Source organism: Tribolium castaneum, chromosome 9 (assembly GCF_031307605.1).
Source record: "Tribolium castaneum strain GA2 chromosome 9, icTriCast1.1, whole genome shotgun sequence".
Classification (NCBI taxonomy): Eukaryota; Metazoa; Arthropoda; class Insecta; order Coleoptera; family Tenebrionidae; genus Tribolium; species Tribolium castaneum.
The window spans coordinates 5,489,989-5,509,589 of NC_087402.1; the positions used below are offsets into that span (position 1 = coordinate 5,489,989).

Genomic DNA, 19,601 nt, shown 5'->3' on the forward strand with positions numbered 1-19,601 from the left:
CCGACAATACACAAGAGGCCCAACTGCTACGTTTTATAACCGAAATGCTTTTGTCAACTCCCTTGGCAAGTGCTGCAAAAACAAAGTGTCTGACTTTTAATGCTTAATTAGGATTTAAAGCTCGGAGTCGGACGTTAAGCTTCAAGGGAGAGAGGCTTTAATGTTTCTTTGTGGCCTAAACCCTTTTCATTTCTTGACGCTTTATTTTGTTTAGTATTTTTATGGCGCTTTATTAATCTTGGGGGATCAGGACTTGCTAAAACTTCCAAGACTTGAAATATTAAGCTTTATTACATTATACATTGAAGAAAATTAAAAAGGATATCAGTGTAAGCGCCGACAACTCCGTTAACAATCCTCTGCACTTCCGTAACAATCTGCGACTCTAAAATCTTCACGTGCATCTGCAATCGATTGACTACAGTTTCCAAAATCGACGGCACAATATGCCTATAATTCGAAATTTCTCCCAACAGTGCATACACACACTTGGAGTCGCTTTCAAAAATACAATTTTGTAGAATTTTCTTAATCTCCACTGTTTTATTTTGGACGTTTGTTAGAACAGGAATTACACTAATAATGACTTGATTATCCTGAGCGAGAATTTTATTGACAGACGCGCGTATTTTGCTCGTCCCTTTCTCGTGGATACTTTTAATTGCATCATCTAGTCCTTCGTAACACCCGCTGACGTTGTATTCATTATCCGAGAATGCTCTAACATAAAGGTGCACATTTTCAGCAATATCCAGCGAGTGTTCTTCTAATAAACTAATGGCTTCGTTCGCTACATCCGAAGATTTCTCTCCTAACTCCTCTAATTGCTTTTCCACTAAATCCAGACTCGAACTTAGGGATGATCGAATAGTGTTTTCCAAAATCTTCAAGTCATTTTTCAACGTCGCTATTAATTTCAATTCAAGCGACGATATCTGAAAGAAATTCACAAAAATTCAATTTAAATCGGTCTTCCTTGGTAATTACTTGGTTATAAGACAAATCAGCCACGCTTCAGGCTATTTTTGAACGAATTCGCTTGGCTTGTGAACGAATAAATAAGCTACGCGCGTTCAGTAAAAAATTTGCTTTCGGCGATAATCAAGAGACGGATTGGGATGGTTTATTTCGACAAGTAGAGTCGTTGTTAACGACGAAATAAATTTAATCCGGGTCTGGCTTTGTCTCAGCTACGCTCCGCAAATATTTCATTACTTTTCAATCGCAATCAGCAAGGTTTTACACAAGAAAATTCTGCTCTTTCGAGCGTCACGTTTTTTGCCGGCTTGTCGCAGGCGGTTTCAATCAGCATATTGCACAATTTTTATTCCAAACCACAAAAATGGCAAGACGAGAGAGTGATGTTTTGCAAAACTTCTGCTGCGTTTATTATTTTTTTTTAATTTGTCAGCTCAACGACAAAGCACGTGTTAATGAAACTGTTTTATGAATTTTTGAAGCAGACACGTAATGATAATTTCATTTGCTTCGTAATTTTCTTATGTTTCATTTTCTTAAATTATTTGTTGACGTTATTCCAAATTTTGTTCTTTATTTCTCTTTTCTTCCTCATCTTTGCATAATTTTTTTTAAACAATTACTACAGCAATTACTTAGGAACTTCGGCCTCATTTTTTGCAGACAAAGTAATCATTATTATTTATTATTGAATTTATTATTATTAACTTGCCTGCGTTATAGTTGCACAAAAAACTAAGTAAAACAACATAATGAGCAGTTTTTATTGTGCAGTTAAAGGATTTCCATTTTCATTTCATCAAGCGATAAGAGTTAATTGAATCACCAGTTCACTAGAAAATTGCAATTAAAACTCTCGAAAACAATTTGATTAATCTTTATTTAAAATTTGTTACAAAACCTGTTACATTCCAACGCTACAAAACTACACGGCACTGGTATATTTGCTATACAAACTTAAGAATTTATCCCTGCAAGAAACGGAGGTTTTTAGTTTCGAACACAGCAAGAAAACCCCTGATAATTTCCTATGTAAGGAATACACTTCTTCCGGAGGTGGACAAAGCCGGTGCGTGACCATTGTCGGAACCAAATTTTGTATTCTGGCCGTCATATCTTGAGCAGCGAAATCGTAAGCGTCCGCACATCGGAAGACTTCACCTAATATCATCACGGCGTCTACGTGAGCATCTTCCATCACCTGTAATTAATCCCATTTAATCCCAGTCTAGGCATTTCTGTGTGGAACATGCCTTGCTCTCATAACCCGTCAAAAATCCCAATTCCCGCGAGACTTGCAAGACCGTTTCTCGATCGGCGTCACACGACGCTTTAAGAATTTTAACGTACTGATCCATAAAAGGCTTGGAATATTCACGACTGGCTCCGAAATCGAGCAACATGATTTGTTTTTTTCGTGGGTTGTATAGGAAATTGGCCCAGTTTGGATCGGTCTGCATGTATCTGAACTCAAGCAACTCGAGTAAACACAACTCTATGATTTTTTCAGCGATGAAACGCCGGTCTTCGGGCGGCATATCGAAGCATTGGTCGACCGGAACACCGTCAAGAAGCTCGGTTGTAAATACTTGATTCGTTGATAGTTCATCTGACAAAAATTATCATTACTGCAACTGCGGGGGATTTGAACTAGGAGGCGAAACGAAATACAAAATGAAACAACCAATCAAAATAAAATAAGTACTGGTACAATAGAATATTTTTTTCAGACCAATACTGTTCTGTTTTGAATGATTCTGTGAATGAATGTTTGTAGATTTGACTAATTCAGCCAGTAAATGTTTCTAGAGATGCCCTGTTCTGCCCTGAAATTTCTGTTGATGACTTGTTCTAGAGGTGTTATTTGACGTCACTCCCGTGACGTGTCCCGAGGTTAGGTGTGCGCCGCAGTAGGCGTGAGCGAGACAGTCGGCAACGAGCAGTGGCACGGGTCACATCGGGAGCGCGAGGCGGTTTATTTAAAATGTGACACAATTACTGTGCCGTTTAATTTATTCAGTTTGTTACTTGCCGTTGTCGCGAACGGACGTGTGCTCAATCAAATCTAAATTTTCCGATTTAAGTTTTAAATTCGGTGGCTAGTGATCACCATTATTGTGTGTGCCAATGGAATGGAATTTAAGGACGTCATAAAGGTTAGTGCATTTTTTTTTCATTCCCAATTATTTTATATTTAATATCTTGCTACAAACTGTAGCGCAAATGCATTTTAATTTTTTGAGTGAAGTGTTGAAAAGTGATAGGTTCGGAGACACATTTTAAAGACAAAAGGTATAAATAAAGTTAAACACTCAAATAATTTATTGACACGTATTGATTTCGTCTTTAATTTCAACTGATGAAAGTCGCTTTCTATAACTTTAATGCAAATAAAGCTTTTTTATTGGTGTTGTTTTTCTGCTACAAACGGTAGCCAACGCAGAAGCCATTTGAAGGTAGGTGCATTGTTTTCTATTTATCTACTGAGGTGTTGAATTTAATAATTTGAGTGCCATATATTGAAACGTATTGTGTATTCTTTATTTTGTATAATGCTGATAAACGCCGCTTCTTGTAACTTTCATGCAAATAAAGATTTTTTTAATGGTGTTGTTTTTAATTTATTTTTAATGTCTTGCTGCAAACAGTAGCCAACGCAGAAGCCATAAAGGTAGGTGCTTTTTTTCCTTTCTATTTGTCTGTGGTATTGAATTTCTAATAGTTTGAGTGCCACATATTATGTTGTATTGTGTGTTCTTTATTTTGTATAATATTGATAACATGTAACTTTCATACAAATAAAGATTTTTTTTATGGTGTTGTTTTTAATTTTCTTTTATTGTTTTGCTACAAACAGTAGCCAACGCAGAAGCCGTAAAGGTAGGTGCATTTTTTCCCTTCTATTTTTCTGCGGTATTGAATTATTTCTAATAATTTGAGTGCCACATATTGTATTGTGTGTTCTTTATTTTGTATAATGTTGATAACATGTAACTTTCATACAAATAAAGATTTTTTAATGGTGTTGTTTTTAATTTTCTTTTATTGTCTTGCTACAAATAGTAGCCAACGCAGAAGCCATAAAGGTAGGTGCATTTTTTCCCTTCTATTTATCTGCGGTATTGAATTTCTAATGGTTTGAGTGCCACATATTATGTTATATTGTGTGTTCTTTACTTTGTATAATATTGATAACATGTAACTTTCATGCAAATAAAGATTTTTAATGCTGTTGTTTTTAATTTCTTTTAAATGTTTTGCTACAAACAGTAGCCAACGCGGAAGCCATAAAGGTAGGTGCATTTTATTTTTGTGTTGTATTTTTTTTATTTCACACACCAATAATTCTTTTATTCCCTTCAGTTTCTAATAATCATTGTTTACCTTATCCTTATATCCTTTTTTCCTGGCAAGAATGCTCTAAACCTCCACGTGGTTCTTGCTGGACAAATTAGTTATTACCTAATTTGACCAATTAGAGCAATCCTTAAATGTAATAAGTATTCCTGATTGTTTTTTATAGCCGTAAAATTATGTCGCTTGTTGTAATTTTCATGCAAATAAAGATTTTTTAATGGTATTGTTTTTAATTTCTTGCTACAAACAGTAGCCAACGCGGAAGCCATATGAAGGTAGGTGCATTTCTTTTCTATTTAACTTATGAGAGGTGTTCAATTTTATAATTTGGGTGCCATATATTAAAACGTATTGTGTATTCTTTATTTTATAATGGTGATAAACGCCGCTTCTTGTAACTTTCATGCAAATAAAGATTTTTTTAATGGTGTTGTTTTTAATTTCTTTTTAATGTTTTGCTACAAACAGTAGCCAACGCAGAAGCCATAAAGGTAGGTGCATTTTGTCCTTTCTATTTGTCTGCGGTATTGAATTTCTAATAGTTTGAGTGCCACATATTATGTTGTATTGTGTGTTCTTTATTTTGTATAATATTGATAACATGTAACTTTCATGCACATAAAGTTTTTTTTTAATAGTGTTGTTTTTAATTTCCTTTTATTGTCTTGCTACAAACAGTAGCCAACGCAGAAGCCATAAAGGTAGGTGCATTTTATTTCTGTTGTGTATTTTTTTTATTTCACAAACCAATAATTCTTTTATTCCCTTTTATTTTCTAATAATCATTGTTTACCTTATCCTTATTTCCTTTTTTCCTGGCGAGAATGCTCTAAACCTCCACGTGGTTCTTGCTGGACAAATTAGTTATTAATTTGACTAATTAGAGCAATCCTTAAATATTTAGTTTTATTATTATTATTATCAAGAGTTGTCTTTGGAATTAACGTTTATTTTTAGATTTATTTAGTTTTATTTAAGCTTAATATTAAGGTTTTTTTCATATAAAGATTTTGAACACAGAATATTCGCTTGTATTACAGTACACCTTTAACTTACACACGTATAAAAAGCAAGCATAAGGTAAGTCAAATCTATTGGTTGGTATCGAGGATAGTATTAACCCTTCAAAAATTAGAATTTTTTTTTATTCATAATTATTATTACTACTTTAATTATATCCAGCAAAACTGATAAATTGGTCCACGTTCATATATTTTGCTTAATATAGTTTTCGATAAATTTTATGATTTGTAGTCCGTATCGCCTCCTAATATTTGTTTGTTCTTTGTAATAAAAAATTGTAAGTCTCACCTATAACTTCAGGTACGTAGTAATCACTATAAGGAGCTAACAATCGTCGAAAAATCCTCGTACACTCGGCCTCTCTCCTGTAATCCACCTCCCAAGCCAACTCTCTTTTCGCAACTCGCATTAAATTCTCCAAGAACATTCCCCGGGGAAAAACGTCCCAAAATTTCATAATCCCTCCCAGATTATCAATATCACTCTCAATGCCTTTCGCAACTCCCGGATATTGGATTTTGATAGCAACTTCACGTCCGTCGCTAATTCGCCCCCAATGGACTTGGCCAATTGACGCAGCAGCGAACGGTTTTTCCTCAAACTCCAAAAACTGGGAACGCCAATTTGGCCCCAATTCAGCAGTCATGACTTGCTCAACTTGCCAATTCGGCATAAAATCGGCCGATTTTCGCACCCTTTCTAGGGCCTTAGCCAACTCGGGATTGATTACACTGTCGTCCTGGATGCTCAGCAACTGGCCCAGCTTTAAGGCCGCTCCTTCAAAAACAAGTATTGAAATTAAGTTGGCAATGCTGGCAAACTTAAGGGTCAGACCTCTGACTTTACACAACGTATCCACGATTCGGTCCAAGTTGTTGGGGTTGAGGAAAAGGGTGGAAGGGTCTGCCGACTGGCCAAAACCAAAAGTTCTTTTCGCATATTCTGTTGCCGTCCCGAAACCTAAGCCCGCCGCAAGGCCTCCAAAAGATATCATTCGGCCGATTCTAGATGACGGGACTTTTCGCTGTTTTGAGTGTTCGCTCAACTACAAAAATCTCGTGAAATTAGTGCAGAGTTTGACACTTAAATACCTTCAATTTTGACTTGGGGTTCGGACTGGCCGTGACTTGGCCCTTGCTCTCCGCCTTTTTCTCTTCATCCCGCTTTTTCGCCTTGTCTTGTTCCATCTCCACCTGTCTCAATTTCTCCTGATGTTCCAAATCTAGCTTCTTCAGCAGTTCTTGGTCACTTTTAGTTAATTTAATTTGAAATTGCGCCCTGTCACTTTCGGCCCTTGGCGGCTCTTTCAAATCCTCACTGGCATCGTTTAAGTTTTGATAATAACCATCTGTGAAATGAATTGTTTTTGTAACCAGATGCTGGACTCTCACCTTCACTGACCTTATATGGTTTGGTAGAAAATTATTAGTCATTGCTTCAACTCACCTTTAGGAGATGTGTTAGAGGCGTACGCCTTAAGGCCATGGCAGACTGTGGCAACGCGGTCCGCAGTCTCCGAAACGATGTTAGTGACATTGTTTGAGTTAGTTCGATTTTGGGTGATGCAGTCTTGGATAAAGACGCGATAATTTGAGTTTGCCCAGATCTGTTTGAGTTCGGAAGAGTGCAATTTTGCGGCTGCCTCAACCACAAGCTGTAAACCGCGAATTATTCCCAAAATATCGCCAGAACGAGACATTAGGTACTATGAAATAAAAACGCAAAAAGCCAATTTTTAGAATTTCCGCCTATTAGTCCAGGTTAATAACCTATTACATGCTACGTACCTAATTTACTCAGAAAAACGCAAAATTAATTTACAATCAATGAAAAACACCCACGCTAATGTGAGGTTAAATTTGTGACAGTTGACAGCTGTCACAATTGAGGTTATACCAAATTATTTTTCAAAAAATAATTGTCTGACTTTTTACCTTAATTCATTAGATTATTAAAAAAATAATGAATGACACCGCAAGTGCGCTGGTTGAAAATGAGTCAGAAGAAATACCGCAGCAGGCGCCCCCCGAGGACAAGCCCCAAAAGCCTTTAAACGTAATAATTTAACAATTTTCTCCACTCCTCTAATTTGTTCGCATCAGATGTCCCCAGGTGCTGTTAAATTGCGTAGTTGGCTCAACAAGTCCCTCAGAATCCAGATGTTTGATGGCCGTGTCTTAGTCGGTGTCTTTCTGTGCACTGACAGAGACGCCAATGTAATTTTAGGTTCTTGTACTGAATATTTACCAGCTGAGGATAACGGTGATGGTACAATTGAGGAACCAAGGATGCTGGGTTTGGTAATGGTACCAGGCAAACATATACAGAGCGTCGCAATTAATCTAAATCAGCACAATGCAGGCGAATTAAGTGCCCCCTTAACTAAAGACATTAACCCAGAGGAAGTTACATAGAGTTGTACCTTTGCAGTGCTTTATTTATTGTGTAATACAAAAAATGCGTTATGTGCAAGTGAATAAATGAAATATTAGCAAAAATAAATATAATATAATCTGTTTTTTACGCTATAAACAGGCAATGTCATGATAAACTCTTCGTTTCTCGAATATTTTAACACCATCTGTTGATTTGTTTGGGATTCTGAAATAAAAAAACGTGTTACTGACTGATTAGTTTTATTGAAACTATATTTACAAAGCAGTTATTCTAGAATTAATAAACAAAACAAGCTAATGTTCTGGGCTTCTCTCATCAAGCGGTTCGTACCCGTGTTTTTCTATCTTTTCCTTGAACTGTAGGTAATTCCGTCTTCGATCAAAATGCTTGACCCACTGAGCTGAGCACGATTTTTCGTACAGTTTTCTGAATTCGAGACATGGTCCTCTGTCATCTTTACTATCAATGATTCCGTTTTTATCTAAACACTCCCAATACCGATCCCGCGCACCCCAACACAAGTTGCGATCTTCCTTCGTTGGGAACGACATGACTGAATAAAATAAATTAATAGGAAATTTTTGGCAAAATATTGAGAGTTTAAGTGAATCAAATAATTTAAAAATATTTCCCTTTCTAAAAATAGAGCGTGCTGACAGTCGTGATAATAAATCCGCACTTTACGCAAGCAGGGGACCCACGTGCGAAAAGTATAAATAAGTGTTCTGAAGTGTTTTTCGAAAGTGGCGCGTGGGTCATGTGTACCAATGGAACGAGGCTTTATGTAACCAGACATTGGTCAATCAATTTTCTTAGGTTATGTTTAGGCCAAGTTTGAATGGAATTAAATAACTTTGCGGCAGGTGAGTGGGGTAACTTTGGTGAAGGGTAGTGGTAAAATGGTTACCTGATCAATACGCGCAGTTGAGTCAATTTAAGGGGGCCCTTTTTCTCCTTCCAGGAAAGAGAAAAAATTGACAGCAGCAAGAGTGGAAATAACCTAAAAATCCCTGTTGATTTTCTGTCAATATGTCTGCTTTAGCGAGTTTATTTTAGAGCAAAAGTAAAAAATAATTTGTATTATGCTATCATTTAGATTATTTATTTGCAAAGCAAGAAATAAATGGGAAAATGAACAAGAACGGTAATAAGATAAATAAATCAAAAAAGTGCACTTCAACGAATTGTGAACCAAAAAATGATCTAAATGGAAAGGCGAAAGATACGAATTTGAAAAAGAAGCACTCGAAGAACGGCTTGGTGAACGGACTAGTGAACAATGCACAAGACTCAACCAAAGGCAGCGGCAAGGAGCACATAATCCCCAGCAACAATGAAAATTCACATAAAAGTACGCAACCTAAACCACAGAAAGAAACCTCAAGAGACAAAGCGCGCGAAGACGAGGGCATTAACAAAGACTTGAAGTCGAAACTTACCAAATTAGATTCAAATGACAACATTTCGAATCACGAAAAGATGCTAGACCCCAGTCAGGAATCAGACGTATCATTTAATTTAAGCAATAATAGTACAATTACGAACGAGGACTCGATAGCGTCTTGTAGTAATAAAGCAACTAGTTCTAGCGACGACAAAATATCAGACATAGTGGAGGACCTGAAGGGTGTGGAGCTGGCGCCCAAGCGCGAGCTGCCACCCATTCAGTACGTTCAGTACGAATCCGAATTGCAAATGCCAATGATTATGAAAATTATCCAAAAAGACCTTTCCGAACCCTATTCCATCTACACCTACCGGTACTTCATCCACAACTGGCCGAAACTCTGCTTTCTGGTGAGTCTCCAAAACTCACCGCAAAATATTTTTGGTTTTCTTCAGGCAATGTGCGAGGATAACTGCGTGGGCGCCATCGTCTGCAAGCTGGACGCTCACCGCAAAGTGCTGAAGCGCGGCTACATCGCGATGTTGGCGGTGGACCAAAACTACCGAAAATTGGGCATTGGGTCCACCCTGGTGCGGAGAGCTATCCAGGAGATGATCGTCGGCGACGCCGACGAAGTAGTGCTCGAGACGGAAGTGACAAATAAACCGGCTTTGCAGTTGTATGAAGCCCTAGGCTTTGTCCGGGACAAACGTTTGTTTCGATATTATTTAAACGGCGTCGATGCTCTGAGGCTGAAACTGTGGCTAAGATGAGGATCTTAATCGGTGAAATGGTTGTATTTGTTGCCATATGCTCAGGGTATGGTGTGAGTTTGTTAAATTAGTTGAATATTCAGAATTTTATTCTTGTTGTTTGTTTGTTGTACGTTCTTTTCTCATAAACGCCAAATTCGTTCGATTCAGACGTCTGGACTAGAGTTTGTTTGTCTTCCAAAGATGTAGTCCAAAAAGTAATAAAAATAGTTTCCTTCGAAATTTTTTTTATCTTGCGCATCACCACCTCCATCGGTTTTGTACGTTGATTTTGTATGACTTAAGTGTAGATAAATGAATGTGTAACTTTGGATGTTCATTTAATCAGGGTGTCGAAATATCTGAGCTTTTGTAACAATTTCATACTGACATAAGCTGAGGAAAATATTTAAACTAGAATTACTGATGTGTGCTTACATGAATGTTTCTTTTTAATATATAGAACATTGTTTGTCAGTAATTGTAAAAACTGTATATAATTTTACTGTATGATAAAAGCATTAAAAATGTGTTGTAATGATTGAATAATATACCAAAATTTATAAGGACCGTTTATTTACATAAAAAAGACATTTGCTTACAAGTCACTTTTTCTTATTACTCAACGCTTCAGCTTTCCGTTTCACTGACTTTACCAAAACACTCAACTCGGCATCTTTTTTCATCGGCTTCTCCGTCATTTCACGTTCGCTATCGTCTTTCCGCCTTTTGATTTTCTCATTTATTAGTCTCTCCATACCTTTCGTCTTCTTATAATGGGGGTCCGTGGGATCAATATTATACAAATGACTCGTAAAGAGGGCAGAGAACCGATCATCATTAACATCGACTTGAAAATCGTCCTTCTCGTCTGTTTCTTTGAGTTTGCGTTTTTTCTTACTAGTCGCTTCTTCTTGCTTCTGAATTTTCTTCAAACTGAAGTGCTTCTTATTATCGTCATCTTCATCAGCCAAAAGTAACTCCAATTCAGGATTATTTTCTTCTTCCGACTGAGATTTCTTCTCCTTAACTTTCTTTTTCTTAAATTCGGGATTGTTAAACTCCTCGGCGAAATACGGATCGTTCATATCAATATCAGACGGTACATCATCCGAATCTTCATTTTCCCGCTTCTTCTTTTTCTTCTCTTTGCGTTTTTCTTTCCGTTTATCGAGATATTTCTGGAATGGTGTCTTTTCTTCCTCATTTTCAATCTTCTTCTTTACCAACTTTTCGGTTTTGTCCTTCAAATCGATGCCCCAGCTCACTTCCATTTCCACTTCTCTGTTTTTCTTCTCCTGTTCTTTCTCTTCGATTTCTTGCAGGAGTTGTTTGTATTTATCGATTGGGTTATTAGTGCTTTCGTCATCGTCTGAAGTGGCGTTTTTCTCCTCATCTTCGCTCTCCTCATCACTCACTGCGACGAAATTCTGAAGCTCATGTTCTGGTATTTCTTCAATTTTGCCAGTGTTGAGCTTTTGGGTCATTTCGATTCTATCTGGATCGGTTTCGTCCCAAGTTAGATCAACCTTGGCTTGTTGCAAGGCTGTGGTTGTGAAAAATCTCGGCTGGTATTTATTCAGTTCGGGTAGTTTGTCGCATTGTTCTTTAGGTTCGTCATCAAAAGTCATATCATCTGGTATAAAGCGTAAATCAAGCTTTGTCGCGCTTGATTCATACTCCATCCCGTCACACTCTGTGTACACTTTATTTGCAGTGTTAGCCCCGTCAAAGGTCACAACAGCGTAATAATACTTCAGTCGGTTGAGTTGGTACTGCCTCAATTTTTCCATGTGATATTTTGAGCCTTCTTCCGTGTCTTCTTCCTCAATTTCCTTGTGTTCCACCAATTCAATTGGCCCTTTCACCTCCTCTTCCTTCATTCGTTCTTTGCCAAACTCCGAGGGATAAATCACAACTGACTTAACAGCCCCACCGGGGGGCAAAAACGAATTGAACAGGACCATCAAATCTACCGCCCTTATCCTATCCCAGTCCAGGTTACAAGCCGCCAAACGATACGTGGCTTCATCTGTCCTATCGGCGTCATTATCCAACTCTCCCCATTTGTGCTCAATCTGCTCCCCTTCAGACACTTCCTCATCCGTTTCCTCGTCATCTGAAGAACTCTCACTCAATAAATTTCCCTCCCCTCGGGCGTAGTCGACATTCAAGTCACGAAGTTTCTTCTTCACGTCGCTGGGAAGCTCCTTATCGCTTTTATCTTTCACATTTAGGTCGTTTTGGGGCGCTTTGACGTACTTGCCGGGCTCTTCTGGTTCTTCATCTGAGGAACTCTCACTCGAACTCAGTTCGTAATAACGCTTCAGATCTTCAGTCGATGTGTGATTTACGGGTCTCCCACGCTTGTCCACCGTGTATTTCACTTTGAACTTCTTGTCTTTGAACATGGACTGGAACCGCTTGTCGATTTTAACCTTGCGGGCCCCTTTGGGGATCCGCCGGAATTTGGGGTCGGTTTTTATGTGCGCGAAGCGTTTATCTTCCATTGCTTCAGTTTATTTTAATAAAAAAAATATTTTAACCCCACATTCACAACAACACACGTGTTTTTGACAGGTTATTTCGTACCAACAAAAAATTGACGGGTGTGTAATACCCTAAGGATTATGTAACCAGGCCAAATTTTTTGGCAAAAAAATGTGATTCCTGTTATTTGAATACTTGAGATAATAATTCAATTACGTGTTACTTAACCTACTAATCGTAATATGTTCAATTACGTTTGTAATTTTGTTAATTACATAAAACTTCAAGTCATGCAGCTTAGACAACCATGATTATGAAAGTTACTGTTTCTCCTTTCCAATGTCAGTTGATAACATTTATATTTTAATTTTGGAAAATTGGCTAAAACCTGTTAAAATTAAAGTGCCCGTAACATAGACTGTTCTTTTCGGTTCACTTGCATGTAAGTAAATTGCGTTATAATGGTAATTACGTAGCATGGACACATTTTTTGTGCATTACGGAAAGTAAGGTTATGTCATTCGGTACATTTGGTTGATTTTCTTTTCAGACCTTTTTGTCATTTGGTTTTGTAACACAATGTACCGTTTTAATAGTCTAATTATTCAAAAAACTCTACGACATGGGGGACAGGCGGTAAGGTTGTGTAATAAATTGTGAATCGTGGACTTTGAAGCCGCTGCAGGTCCGTCAGTACTCGCGGGAGCCAAGAAGGCAGACCTTTTTGTCTCGTTTGTACGATAACTTTCGAGAAGAAATGGCAAAGAACAAGGAAATGAAAGACTCGTTAAAAAAGTTTAGAGAAGAAGCTGAGAAACTCGAACAGAGTGAAGCATTGAAAGCCGCACGTCAGAAATTTGAATCGGTGGAAAAAGAGGCCAGTAAAGGTATTATCCGGGGATTAGCCAACACTATGTTGTAATTAATTATGTAGGAAGTGAGGTTTTTAAGGAAAAATTTAGTACAATCAAAGAAAAAGTCCAGGAAGTGATAGACGAGGCACAGAAGACCGAATTCGTGAAAAAAGCCGGGAAAATATCAGAAGAGTTGGGGAAAACTACACATACGATTAGCGAAAAGGCGCATGAAATTGGCAAAACTGGGGCTTTTCAGAGCATATCTCAGGCCACCAAAGCGGTGAAGCAGGAAATTGACACCACGAGCATTCAAGGTACTTTTGGTTTTTTTGTGCCAGATTTTTTCATTTATTTCAGGGCGGGTTTACGTAAGTCCCACCAAATTGAGGAAAAGAACTGAGACATCAGCAGTACAAAACCAGAAATATTACGAAGCAAATCCCGACGCAACTGGAGTTGAGCTCCACAAGGACTCAAAATTTTACCAGTCTTGGCAGAATTTCAAAGACAATAATCCCTACGTCCACAAAGTAATGGACTGGAAATTAAAGTATGACGAAAGTGATAATCCTGTGATCAGGGCTTCTAGACTCCTAACTGATAAGGTGTCGGACATAATGGGGGGGCTCTTCCAGAAGACGGAATTGTCCGAAACGCTTACAGAGATCTGTAAAATTGACCCAACCTTTGACACGAAGAAATTTCTAAAGCAGTGTGAGACTGACATTATCCCGAATATCCTGGAAGCAATGACTCGGGGGGATTTGGAGGTGTTGAAGGATTGGTGCCACGAAGGCCCTTTTAATTTATTCGCAATTCCAATTAAAGAAGCGTACAAAAAAGGCTACAAAATCGACTCAAAGGTCCTAGATGTTGATAATGTTGACCTAGTCATGGGAAAAGTGATGGAGCAAGGCCCCGTGTTGATAATCTCATTCACTTCTCAGCAAATGATGTGTGTTAGAGACCCCAATGGAAACGTTGTTGAAGGAGACCCGGAGAAAGTAATGCGAGTCGCTTACGTGTGGGTGCTGTGTCGCGATATCTCAGAGCCCGACCCCAGAGCGGCGTGGCGATTGCTCGACTTATCAGCAAGTAGCAACGAACAGTTGGTATAGATTTTATAGTTGTTGATGTATTTGTTATTTATTGCTTCAATGAAGGAGTACTTTTCGCTACGAATTCCTTTATTCAAGTAACAACAAATTTGAATTGTTTAAGATTCAAATGGTTCTGTACAGATTTGTTTTTCTGTTGTACAGGAAAATTGTATAATTTATATAAATATTTTTTTCATAATTATTGATACTTATTCAGTACGCCCTGATTATCGGAGGCACGTGGGGGCACTCGTCCTCGTCTAGCGTCTTGTCGTTCACGGGACGGAACGTGAAACAAACCTAAACCAAATTTTAGAAACTCATAAATTTCAATACGTACTTTTCCGGTCTCAATTTCCAACCAGCTTAACGTATGCTTCCGCCAGTGCTGCTCAAACGACTTTTTCGACTGCCCTTCGACCGGTTTTGCGTAATCGTACTCGTCTATTCTTACCTACAAATTAATAATAAACAATTAAACTTTCCTACACCAAATAAATCAATTAATTAAAAAATGACGAGAAATTTAATATAAACCTTATAATCGTCCCTCGCGTGCGCGCCCCGCGATTCCTTCCTCATCTCCATGGCACGTATCGTTTGAATGGCATTAATAAACAAATTTTGTAATTCCAAAGCTTCGAGAAGATCTGAATTCCAGATCATTGAGTCGTCGTTAACTTTTATGTTATCTATTTCCTTATATAATTCGGCGACTTTCAAACAACCTTCCTCCAGTAACTTTTGATCGCGAAACACTCCGGCGAATTTTTGCATCGTTTTTTGTAACTCTAGACGCAAATCGCCGACGGTACGATTGCCATTTTGCCGTTTCAGTTTTTCTAAATTATCGATAGCGCTTGCACCCATCCACTGCAAATAATTATAAAAAGGCGAACGGTTTCGTAAAGAACGTACATCTTCAGCTTGTGGGATGTCGTCACCCGGTTTGTTACACTCGCCAATGTCATGGGCAACAGCACGTCCAAAAATAACAGTTTCGAGTAACGAATTAGCGCCAAGTCTGTTCGCTCCGTGGACTGAAACGCAAGCACATTCGCCGCACGCGTAAAGTCCTGTGACCAACTGCTCGCATTTTTCCGGCTGTAAACCAATTAAATCGTGTTTGATTTAAAATTGAATAAATACCGATTGGGTGATGACTTGACCCTTATAATTCGTAGGGATCCCACCCATGTTATAGTGAACTGTAGGTACAATTGGAATCGGTTCTTTTGTGACATCGCGGCCAACAAAACCGGCGACTAAGTTTGAAATTCCCGGTAATTGTTTTCTGATTAATTCATGCGGCAAGTGCATTAGTTCCAAATGGACGTGGTCTTTTTCGGGACCTACTCCTCGACCTTCCAGGATTTCCATGGCGCAACTTCTGGAGACTACGTCTCTGGAGGCTAAATCCTTGGCATGAGGGGCGTATCGCTCCATGAAACGCTCCCCTTTGCTGTTGGTTATGTAGCCACCTTCGCCCCTTGCGCCCTCGGTCACAAGCACCCCAACACCGTAAATTCCTTTTAACAAACAAAAATTTTTCGATAAACAAAGATTATGATTCTAGTCACAAATAAAAGCATTTTTGATTCTCTACCGTTTAGGCTATTGATTTATTTTTTTACTTTAGTTATTTTTGCACCACTTGCCTGTGGGATGGAACTGGACGAACTCCAGGTCCTGCAAGGGCAGCCCCGCTCGGGACACCATGGCTGTCCCGTCCCCGGTGGAAGTGTGCGCAGTTGTGCAGGAAAAGTACGCCCTTTCGTACCCCCCTGTCGCTATAACAGTATTTCTTGCAAAAAACCGGTGGAAAGTCCCACTGCTCAAATCCCAAGTGATCGCCCCACAACACCGCTCGTCATCCATTATCAAATCCAAGGCGAAATATTCGACGAAAAATTTACAATTATACTTGACCGCTTGTCCATACAACGTGTGCAGCATGAACTGGCCCGTACTGTCAGCGGCCGCACACGTCCTATGGGCCTGGCCCCCTTTCCCGCATTCCAAAGACTGGCCCCCGAAAGCCCTCTGATAAATTCTGCCGTCCTTGAATCGCGAAAAGGGCATTCCCACGTTTTCCAATTCTAGAATTGCACTTGGGGCATTTTTGGTCATGTAGTGAATGGCGTCTTGGTCTCCGAGCCAGTCGGAGCCCTTGACCGTGTCGAAAAAATGCCAGTACCACTTGTCGGGCTCATAATTGCCTGCAATAGTGTGTTAGGTTTTTTTTGGCAAAGTGTGGGCGGACCTAGGGCTGCGTTTATGCCGCCTTGGGCCGAGACGGTGTGGGAGCGAGTCGGGAAAATTTTTGTCACAACGGCGGTGTTAAAACCTTTGGCTGTTAAGCCGTAAGCGGCCCGAAGGCCGGCCCCGCCAGCACCGATCACTAAACAGTCGTAAAAGTGGTCAAACACTGGAACTTCACTATCCTGGAAAAAATCAGGAGTTTTGGACGCTGTTAAGGATTATGCTTACTGAAGAAAAGCATAGTCGTGGTTGCAAATTTCGCAAGTGTTTCGATATCGGGTTGAAGAGTTTTGAAAGTTTCAACATTTTTTTTTTCAAATGTCAGGTTGAAAGTTTTGTTTATTTGGGTCACTTGGGTGAAACGAAAAGGAACAATAACGCACCAGAAAAATTTATTCAACTCAAAAATAATTCTCAAAAAAATTAATCGCAAGGCTTAAAGCCGTGAGACGGGATTTTGTCTCTCTTATATAAATCTACAAAAACTAACAAGGCATGTTTCAAATTGTATTGGCACTCCTCTAAAAATCTGAAAAAAAAAATCCTTTAACTTGCGGTTTGGTTTTGTGGCAGTGCCTACGCTGCCGCCAATGTCAAAGACAATAAACCAGAATTATTTAATTCAAAAGTGAACCGAGAAATTCGATAATATTTTGACTTATGTTTTTTAATATAAAATTAACCATGCATTTTAAAACTCCGATGCAAAAATAAAAAAATCATAGTTATTAAATACTGAAAACACGTTGCTATCGAACACGTGTTTTAAAAATTTATAATCTACGATTCAGATATTAAAAAGAAGTTACCAACAAAAAAAACCTGTAGATCGTAAAAATTTTTCTACGAGAGTAGTTTCAAGAAAAAGTCCGTTGCCGGAGCGTCGACACTGCCTAATGTCTTCTTACAGTTTGGCCCACTCTTTGGTCAGGTTTGTAATGATAACAAAAATGTTCAACATTTGATTTTTCTCAGTCACATTTCGGACTTCTTGCAAAACTCCCTGTTTTTTGAACGCCTTGGCTTGTTGTGAAGTTAAGGCGTTAAAAACGTGGAGTTGCTCGTTTGCAATACGTAAGCTACTATCCCGAAACTCCAGAAAAAAAGATCTGTTAAATCCCAAAATTCGTTTAACGTTGGGAATTTCCATAAAGACTCCCGTTACAACAACAATGACACGTTTTTCCTGAAATTAAATAATAATTTCCAAAGTGACGGAATAAATTTACGGACGCTGTAATGCATCACATCAACTGTAAACGAGTAAGGATCGTGTTCACAATGAGGAAGCAAGTCAAATAATTTCATTATTTCACGACTTCCGGTGTATAAATTTTCGTCCCGGTTTGGTGTATCCACCAAATTTCTGGAATACTGTTTGTATGATTTTATGCTAGAAGAAAAATTACAATTACAAAACACTAATACGTTTTCAAGTACCACGAATTTGCTGACGAAACTTGATTATTAACGTGATACGCTGTAAGAGAAAACACGGCATCGTTATGATACAGTGACTCAAGTTTATCAAGATTTTTGGAGTCGTAAGTTGTAAAATAATCTCGCATAAACTGGTCAATAACATCACTTGCGGAAACATCACATAAGAAATTTCTACGAAACGAGGGAACTCCGTTTTGCCTCAATAAAAAACCGTCCTGTAAGTAACTATAAGCAAGTGAGCCAAAACTATTCAACTGAATTACAAGTTTTTCGATTTTGGGACAGTACTTAACCATCTGTTCCACATAACTGTGCTCGTCATACAAGTCACACAGAGGGTTTCCTTCCAACCACAACTCAGTAATATCAAAATTTGACAAATGCTTTAACTCCGCAAGATCCACGATCTAAAAATTAATGCCCAATAAAGCAATATTTGAAAAAAATATAAAAAATACTAAGTTATTGCGTAAATCCAACGAGTTAATACTTCGCGGTCGCAGCACTTTGAGTGCGTCCAGAGACTTGATTTCATTGTTACACAACTTAATAGCTGTGGGTTTTAAGACTTTAGCTAGGTTTAGAACGAAAGCTAGGAGCTTTGGTTCCGATAACAGAAGAAAATCGTTCAAATCCGGATCGTCCACGAAATTATTCAAACACAAAACGCGCGATTTGAGGCGTTTTTGTAAAACTTGCAGGACATTTCTGCAGTACAAGTCTACCGTCACCTGATAAGTGGTGGTGTATTTAAGGACTATTTTTAATTTGAACTAAAATTTGGTTGTGAGTTTTCGTCCTGCGTTGATTAATATCTTACAGGCTTCCTAGAGCCAAAAGGGTTGGGTACTGTCAGTTTGTCCCTACAAAATTTTTCGATAACTGGGCCACAAATTCTTGCAAAAAAATACGCCCCTTTGCCTTCTTGCGTGTAAAACAGGGGAATAAATTCCAAGGGTTTTACGTGTTCTAGGAGAGTTTTTAGCACCACATTGCGCGTTAAGCCAAAAGTTTCGATAATCTACAAATGCAGTTAGGTTTTCTTTGGTGGTATGGAACAAGCTTACAAAAAACTTGTGCCAGTATGTCTTCACACCAAGAACAGCTTTAAATTGGCTGATTAAGCAGACATTTATTTCATTGAGAGTGATTGCATCGGGGGATGGAATAACAGTCTTAAAGTCCATTTCGTGGCTGAAAACCACGATAAACTACTTTGTTTAATTGGTGATAACACATAAATGTTCTCACCGAAATCAACTTACCAGCTAAGTGAAAAACCGAGTCGGCTTTTTTATGCAATGCCTGCAAAATCGTCAAGAAAAGTGTGTTATCATTATCACAATTAAGCAAAAACTGACTAATAATCACCTCTCTCTTCTTCTATGGTCACAACTGATAACAGGTGGGCAAAGTGGAGTGCACATGCGGAGAATCAATTATTTATATATTTGTTTTGTTTTCAAAAATTCAGGCTGACCAATCTACATTTTTAACAAAGCCTACTCAGTTTGTAAAGATTTTGCTCCTAATTCCTGCAAATGGGTTTCGCTCT

General features: G+C 38.5%; 8 protein-coding genes across 12 annotated transcripts; 3 read left to right on the forward strand and 5 right to left on the reverse strand.

Annotated features, from left to right (window-relative positions):
* Positions 1 to 1,839: 1,839 nt before the first annotated feature.
* Coq8 (Coenzyme Q8) lies at positions 1,840 to 7,236 on the reverse strand. The gene is made up of 7 exons (XM_008193962.3): positions 7,146 to 7,236; positions 6,805 to 7,063; positions 6,450 to 6,706; positions 6,193 to 6,403; positions 5,647 to 6,135; positions 2,232 to 2,587; positions 1,840 to 2,179 (listed from the first exon to the last, which is right to left on the reverse strand). The coding sequence occupies exons 2-7, from the start codon at positions 7,055 to 7,057 to the stop codon at positions 1,904 to 1,906; spliced, it is 1,842 nt and encodes a 613-aa protein (XP_008192184.1). The 5' UTR covers positions 7,058 to 7,063; positions 7,146 to 7,236; the 3' UTR covers positions 1,840 to 1,903.
* A 75-nt stretch (positions 7,237 to 7,311) lies between these two features.
* Positions 7,312 to 7,984, forward strand: Sbat (Sabbat). The gene is made up of 2 exons (XM_015979215.2): positions 7,312 to 7,413; positions 7,461 to 7,984. Exons 1-2 carry the CDS (start codon positions 7,321 to 7,323, stop codon positions 7,770 to 7,772), a joined length of 405 nt encoding a protein of 134 aa, XP_015834701.1. The 5' UTR covers positions 7,312 to 7,320; the 3' UTR covers positions 7,773 to 7,984.
* LOC103312681 (uncharacterized protein) lies at positions 7,775 to 8,789 on the reverse strand. 2 transcript variants are annotated; one of them, XM_064359061.1, is made up of 3 exons: positions 8,663 to 8,789; positions 8,014 to 8,308; positions 7,775 to 7,959 (listed from the first exon to the last, which is right to left on the reverse strand). In XM_064359061.1, the coding sequence occupies exon 2, from the start codon at positions 8,304 to 8,306 to the stop codon at positions 8,049 to 8,051; it is 258 nt and encodes an 85-aa protein (XP_064215131.1). In that variant the 5' UTR covers positions 8,307 to 8,308; positions 8,663 to 8,789; the 3' UTR covers positions 7,775 to 7,959; positions 8,014 to 8,048. The 2 variants fall into 2 exon arrangements, with proteins under 2 accessions (XP_064215131.1, XP_008192182.1); XM_008193960.3 differs by lacking the exon at positions 7,775 to 7,959 and having other exon boundaries at positions 7,978 to 8,308.
* A 97-nt stretch (positions 8,790 to 8,886) lies between these two features.
* LOC664218 (N-alpha-acetyltransferase 30) lies at positions 8,887 to 10,463 on the forward strand. The gene is made up of 2 exons (XM_970230.5): positions 8,887 to 9,552; positions 9,598 to 10,463. The coding sequence occupies exons 1-2, from the start codon at positions 8,887 to 8,889 to the stop codon at positions 9,913 to 9,915; spliced, it is 984 nt and encodes a 327-aa protein (XP_975323.1). The 3' UTR covers positions 9,916 to 10,463.
* Positions 10,454 to 12,539, reverse strand: LOC664225 (uncharacterized protein). The gene has a single exon (XM_970237.4). It carries the CDS (start codon positions 12,402 to 12,404, stop codon positions 10,500 to 10,502), a length of 1,905 nt encoding a protein of 634 aa, XP_975330.1. The 5' UTR covers positions 12,405 to 12,539; the 3' UTR covers positions 10,454 to 10,499.
* A 148-nt stretch (positions 12,540 to 12,687) lies between these two features.
* Positions 12,688 to 14,540, forward strand: LOC664232 (uncharacterized protein). Its single transcript, XM_008193965.3, has 5 exons — positions 12,688 to 12,826; positions 12,935 to 13,020; positions 13,070 to 13,271; positions 13,319 to 13,555; positions 13,599 to 14,540. The coding sequence occupies exons 2-5, from the start codon at positions 12,964 to 12,966 to the stop codon at positions 14,357 to 14,359; spliced, it is 1,257 nt and encodes a 418-aa protein (XP_008192187.1). The 5' UTR covers positions 12,688 to 12,826; positions 12,935 to 12,963; the 3' UTR covers positions 14,360 to 14,540.
* On the reverse strand, positions 14,411 to 16,967 carry LOC664239 (succinate dehydrogenase [ubiquinone] flavoprotein subunit, mitochondrial). Of its 2 annotated transcripts, XM_015979213.2 has the most exons (8): positions 16,832 to 16,967; positions 16,605 to 16,785; positions 16,000 to 16,560; positions 15,491 to 15,870; positions 15,260 to 15,445; positions 14,879 to 15,214; positions 14,682 to 14,795; positions 14,411 to 14,641 (listed from the first exon to the last, which is right to left on the reverse strand). In XM_015979213.2, the coding sequence occupies exons 1-8, from the start codon at positions 16,907 to 16,909 to the stop codon at positions 14,555 to 14,557; spliced, it is 1,923 nt and encodes a 640-aa protein (XP_015834699.2). In that variant the 5' UTR covers positions 16,910 to 16,967; the 3' UTR covers positions 14,411 to 14,554. The 2 variants fall into 2 exon arrangements, with proteins under 2 accessions (XP_015834699.2, XP_064215128.1); XM_064359058.1 differs by having other exon boundaries at positions 14,879 to 15,445.
* Positions 16,968 to 16,978: 11 nt separating this feature from the next.
* On the reverse strand, positions 16,979 to 19,417 carry LOC103312682 (nuclear RNA export factor 2). Of its 3 annotated transcripts, none has more exons than XM_008193966.2 (9): positions 19,312 to 19,417; positions 19,114 to 19,240; positions 18,867 to 19,067; positions 18,505 to 18,819; positions 18,310 to 18,453; positions 18,044 to 18,261; positions 17,837 to 17,996; positions 17,512 to 17,789; positions 16,979 to 17,132 (listed from the first exon to the last, which is right to left on the reverse strand). In XM_008193966.2, exons 2-9 carry the CDS (start codon positions 19,231 to 19,233, stop codon positions 17,027 to 17,029), a joined length of 1,542 nt encoding a protein of 513 aa, XP_008192188.1. In that variant the 5' UTR covers positions 19,234 to 19,240; positions 19,312 to 19,417; the 3' UTR covers positions 16,979 to 17,026. The 3 variants fall into 3 exon arrangements, with proteins under 3 accessions (XP_008192188.1, XP_064215129.1, XP_064215130.1); XM_064359059.1 differs by having other exon boundaries at positions 19,114 to 19,257; XM_064359060.1 differs by having other exon boundaries at positions 19,298 to 19,417.
* Between the last annotated feature and the right edge of the window lie 184 nt (positions 19,418 to 19,601).

Coding starts and splice junctions, on each gene's coding strand:
- Coq8 (XM_008193962.3), bottom strand. CDS start 7,057: ATGTCTCGTTCTGGCGATATTTTGGGAATAATTCGCGGTTTACAGCTT. Junction 6,136..6,192: donor TACGTTGTGTAAAGTCAGAG/GTCTGACCCTTA, acceptor TTGTTTTTGAAG/GAGCGGCCTTAAAGCTGGGC. Junction 2,180..2,231: donor TGACGGGTTATGAGAGCAAG/GCATGTTCCACA, acceptor GATTAATTACAG/GTGATGGAAGATGCTCACGT.
- Sbat (XM_015979215.2), top strand. CDS start 7,321: ATGAATGACACCGCAAGTGCGCTGGTTGAAAATGAGTCAGAAGAAATA. Junction 7,414..7,460: donor AGCCCCAAAAGCCTTTAAAC/GTAATAATTTAA, acceptor TGTTCGCATCAG/ATGTCCCCAGGTGCTGTTAA.
- LOC103312681 (XM_064359061.1), bottom strand. CDS start 8,306: ATGTCGTTCCCAACGAAGGAAGATCGCAACTTGTGTTGGGGTGCGCGG.
- LOC664218 (XM_970230.5), top strand. CDS start 8,887: ATGAACAAGAACGGTAATAAGATAAATAAATCAAAAAAGTGCACTTCA. Junction 9,553..9,597: donor GGCCGAAACTCTGCTTTCTG/GTGAGTCTCCAA, acceptor GGTTTTCTTCAG/GCAATGTGCGAGGATAACTG.
- LOC664225 (XM_970237.4), bottom strand. CDS start 12,404: ATGGAAGATAAACGCTTCGCGCACATAAAAACCGACCCCAAATTCCGG.
- LOC664232 (XM_008193965.3), top strand. CDS start 12,964: ATGTACCGTTTTAATAGTCTAATTATTCAAAAAACTCTACGACATGGG. Junction 13,021..13,069: donor TACGACATGGGGGACAGGCG/GTAAGGTTGTGT, acceptor AAGCCGCTGCAG/GTCCGTCAGTACTCGCGGGA. Junction 13,272..13,318: donor GGAAAAAGAGGCCAGTAAAG/GTATTATCCGGG, acceptor TTAATTATGTAG/GAAGTGAGGTTTTTAAGGAA.
- LOC664239 (XM_064359058.1), bottom strand. CDS start 16,909: ATGTTGAAACTTTCAAAACTCTTCAACCCGATATCGAAACACTTGCGA. Junction 16,786..16,831: donor CACGACTATGCTTTTCTTCA/GTAAGCATAATC, acceptor GATTTTTTCCAG/GATAGTGAAGTTCCAGTGTT. Junction 15,871..15,999: donor CGTCCAGTTCCATCCCACAG/GCAAGTGGTGCA, acceptor GTTTGTTAAAAG/GAATTTACGGTGTTGGGGTG.
- LOC103312682 (XM_008193966.2), bottom strand. CDS start 19,233: ATGGACTTTAAGACTGTTATTCCATCCCCCGATGCAATCACTCTCAAT. Junction 18,262..18,309: donor GTCCCAAAATCGAAAAACTT/GTAATTCAGTTG, acceptor AGTTACTTACAG/GACGGTTTTTTATTGAGGCA. Junction 17,790..17,836: donor TTGATGTGATGCATTACAGC/GTCCGTAAATTT, acceptor ATTTAATTTCAG/GAAAAACGTGTCATTGTTGT.